At 39.9% G+C, this 4,105-nt stretch overlaps 1 protein-coding gene across 1 annotated transcript; it reads left to right on the top strand.

Moving 5' to 3' along the window:
• Positions 1-474: 474 nt before the first annotated feature.
• On the top strand, positions 475-3,137 carry LOC128745773 (chorion peroxidase-like). Its single transcript, XM_053842849.1, has 4 exons — positions 475-637; positions 691-1,309; positions 1,509-1,669; positions 1,729-3,137. Exons 1-4 carry the CDS (start codon positions 475-477, stop codon positions 3,135-3,137), a joined length of 2,352 nt encoding a protein of 783 aa, XP_053698824.1.
• Positions 3,138-4,105: the final 968 nt, after the last annotated feature.

Genomic DNA, 4,105 nt, shown 5'->3' on the forward strand with positions numbered 1-4,105 from the left:
TTTGTGGAATATTAACATTCGTTAACAAATATTAACATTAACATTCTGTGAAATTAGAATGGGCCAACCGTTACTAGAATAGATAACGATGTTGAAATAACGGTCTACTGCAGGAAATAAATCGAACCAAAATCCCTCGTTGCGTTTCCAATGCCCACGTTTGCTCATTAGATAGATCATACACACACCTTCGACCGGTCGAAGCGTTCGAATACTTCCGGGAATCGATTTTATGTAGCTCTTGACGTTCATGGATGATTAACCTTGAATAAGTTAAGCTGGTAGTGGTTTACATCCAATGGATCTAAACTGTGTAGGTTTCGCATTGTTACAACAGTTCTCTATTGTGCGGCGTAAGTGGCGGACAAGCACAGTTTGTCCTTGTGGTACACGTTTACTAGTCTCGATACTAATGCCCAGGTTTCTTGGTTTTACCGCATTGTGTTTGTTAAAATAGTTTTTAAAGACGCGAAAATGCTAATAAAACTTTTACTAATTAGTCTCTGTACGGCCCTTGGTTACCTGCCGTGCCAGTGTGTACCGAGCGATCGGATTATTAAGCAGATCGGAACAGAGGACGATTTGTCATCAAGTCAGGACGAGCACGTGGCAGAATCTGAACACAGCTTAAACTATAGTATGTCATAAATTGGACCTGTTTTTCCATAATTAATTGGTTTGTTTCTACAGATTGTGATGAAAACGAAGAATGCATCTTGGCTGAGAGATGTCTAATAGAATCCATTGTAAAGACCAACGTTCGACAATGTTTAACGGCGTTCAGAACGGCTGGCGTGTGCTGCTTGCTGGATGAAAATCGATTATTACGTGGTCGAAATAAGCGCTCTATTCAATGTAAGAATTTCGACCAGGTATTTTTAAATGCATTACATGATGGTCGTCAGATGTATGCCAAAAAACTAGGAGGCTCCAAAATTCCCAGTGAAACGCTTCAGGACCAACAAAAGCCATATTCATCCTTCCATCAATTACTACAACCTGGGCATTACGCAGTAGAGGAGGAAGAAGATCAGCAAGCTGTCTATGAAAATGTATTCACTAGCAAACAATTTGCTGAAATGACCAATATGTCGATTGTAGAGCGACAGCTAGATAGATTCGAATCGATACCCAAGGATCACCAGAAACGTTGCATTCCCGCAGTTGAGTGCAATCCACACAATCGCTACCGTACCATTGACGGTACTTGCAACAATCCACACCCACAGCGGACCTCATGGGGTGCCGCAGGTCAACCGTTTAAAAAACTTCTCCCACCTGCTTACGAGGATGGTATTTGGGCACCAAGGTAAGTGAAAATGTTTCAGTGGCTACTGTCCTTTACTCTTACAGTCTCAGAGTAGCTCTAAAAGTAAACTATCAAACTATAGGTTTTGAGGTTAATGTATGTTGCTCTACTCAATTAAAATTAAAATCGTTCAAGCTGGTATATCTGGTGGCCTAGCTTGTTGTTCAATATTTATTTAGTGGTAATTTCCTTGTTATAGGTTACATTCAGTCAGCGGAAGGTTGTTGGCTAGCCCAAGGACAATCTGTGCCACTATACTACACGACGTTGATCGACCGGATCCTCATTTGAATCTTCTACTGATGCAATTTGGTCAGTTCATTGTTCATGATTTCTCCAGAAGTTCCAGTATTAGAATGGGTAATTAGAAAACAAATTAAAAAACCATACGCGTCAACTGAATTTTACATTTCTTCTAGGAAACGAGGAGATTCAATGCTGTGCGCCAGATGGTTCACGAGCGCTAGATCAAGCTCACTTCGCTTGCTTACCGATCGACGTTAGTCCTAATGATCCATTTTACGCGAGGTTTGGCGTTCGTTGTCTAAATTTCGTTCGGCTTGCCTTGGCCAGCGAGGGCCACTGTCGAATGGGATACGCAAAACAGGTCAACAAGGTGACACACTTCATTGACGCATCCACGGTTTATGGTTCCAATGAGGACCTAGCCGCTTCCCTTCGAACCTTTCAGAAGGGACAGCTTAGAAATTCTTTCCCAGTAGGGATTGAAATGTTACCATTTAATCAAAACCCGGGTGTATGTGAACCATGGGCAAAAGTTTGCTTCGAAGCAGGAGATGATCGGTCGAATCAAATCATTTCGTTAGTTCAAGTTCACACTCTATTCTTGAGAGAGCATAACCGCATAGCTAATATTTTAAGCCAAGTAAATCCTAGCTGGAATGATGAAATACTGTACCAAGAGGCACGCAAAATCGTTATTGCCGAAATTCAGTATATTGTTTACAATGAGTATCTGCCGATAATATTAGGGGTAACAAAAGCAAAGCAATATGGATTGGTGGACGACATACGTGGCCATAGTAAGCTGTACAATGATAACGTGGAACCAAGCGTACTGACCGAAGTAAGCGCGGCAGCATTCCGCTTTGGCCATTCCACTGTAGATGGCCATCTTCATATCCAACATCGGCATTCTCGAGCAGAAGATATTCCTATTCATACAGTGTTCAACGATCCTTCGAGATTACTTCATCCCACCAGCTTCGATGATTACATGTTTTCCCTTGGGAGCCAAGCACAGCAGCAATTGGATGAATTCGTTACTACTGGACTGGCAGGATTACTTTTTGCAGGTCGTGCTCCTTTTGGTTCTGATTTACCCTCTCTAAATGTTCAACGAGGTCGCGATCATGCCGTTCGTCCCTACAATGATTACCGTGCATGGGCTGGCTTACCCAAAATTCGCAGTTTCCATGACCTTGGTCCCATTGGCAGTGAGTTTGCCAAGGTCTATGAATCTCCTGATGACATTGATCTTTGGATTGGAGGTCTTTTGGAAACTGCACTGTCGGATGGACTGGTAGGACAAACATTTGCTCACTTGATTGCGGAGCAGTTTGCTAGTCTTAAATACGGTGATCGTTACTATTACGCCAACAGTCCAGAAATCAACCCGGGCGCCTTCACCTTACATCAATTGAAGCAAATCCAGCAGATAAGTTTGGCTAGTGTGATTTGTGCCAACATTGACCAGCGTAGAGATTTTTATCAAGCTCCGCGTGCCTTTTTGAAGTCTGGGCCACATAATCTGCCTCGTCCATGCAATCAGTATCACCGTTTAGATTTTGATGCTTGGAGGCATTAATTTTAAAGTGGAGTAAGAATTTTTGCATGCCCGTACAGTTTAGCTGCACATTGTTGTACTCATTCGTGTGTAACAGTATCATTTATTTTCTTTGTTTGTATCAACCTATTGTGAAATTACAATAAAATTTAAAATCTTCGTTTACAAGAAATTGTTTGTTTAATAAACAGCAATGACAATCGTCAAGTAATCAAGAAATATTCGTCACATTCAACGTAGTTTAATTGCTGTGTTTATTCCAGATTCAAGCGGTTCGGTGATTGCAGTGATGCGCGTACATCTTGCTAGCGTTATCTTACTAGTAGAATAAAAATTGCTCGACATCGTTCGAGAATGTTGGTCTGTGATTCCCCAATAAATAAGCCGTTAAAACTTTTTAAATTTAAAATCCGTTTCACTTTGAAAATGTGCTTATAATTGGGAAAACGTTCGTCAAAAGAGCTCCATTGAGAGGTAAGTATACATATATTGAAAAATTATAATAAAATTTTTATTTTTGATTCAGTTTCTTGACATATTATTTATATTGTTTTATGTTACGTGTAACATAACACTGTAATAGTTTTCACATTTTACTAATTCATATTTCAGATAGTATTGACGATATTAATTATTTTCGATACGTAAACAAATATCACTCTATATTTTCAAAAATATTCGAATTACAATATGAATTAGTGCATATTCGATAAGACAGCTTCAAACGCTACACGTGTCAATATTAATCGTTCATGGCAGGTGTATGAAGCCAATTTATTTAATCAATTTAGCTTCTCGCTCTAGTTAGAATTAATTTCAGAAGCAAAATATGAATCGATCAGAGCAAACGAAAGCTAATCCCCTCGTGTCTGGTACATGACAAAAACTACAAGTACAGTCTCATTACTCGCTCATTACTCAATAACATGAAAAATAACAGTGGAGATGGAACAGTGAAAGAGATATGGACACTTTCTGCCTTTCTCTCA

The sequence above is a fragment of the Sabethes cyaneus genome, chromosome 1, assembly GCF_943734655.1.
Source record: "Sabethes cyaneus chromosome 1, idSabCyanKW18_F2, whole genome shotgun sequence".
Lineage (NCBI taxonomy): Eukaryota > Metazoa > Arthropoda > Insecta > Diptera > Culicidae > Sabethes > Sabethes cyaneus.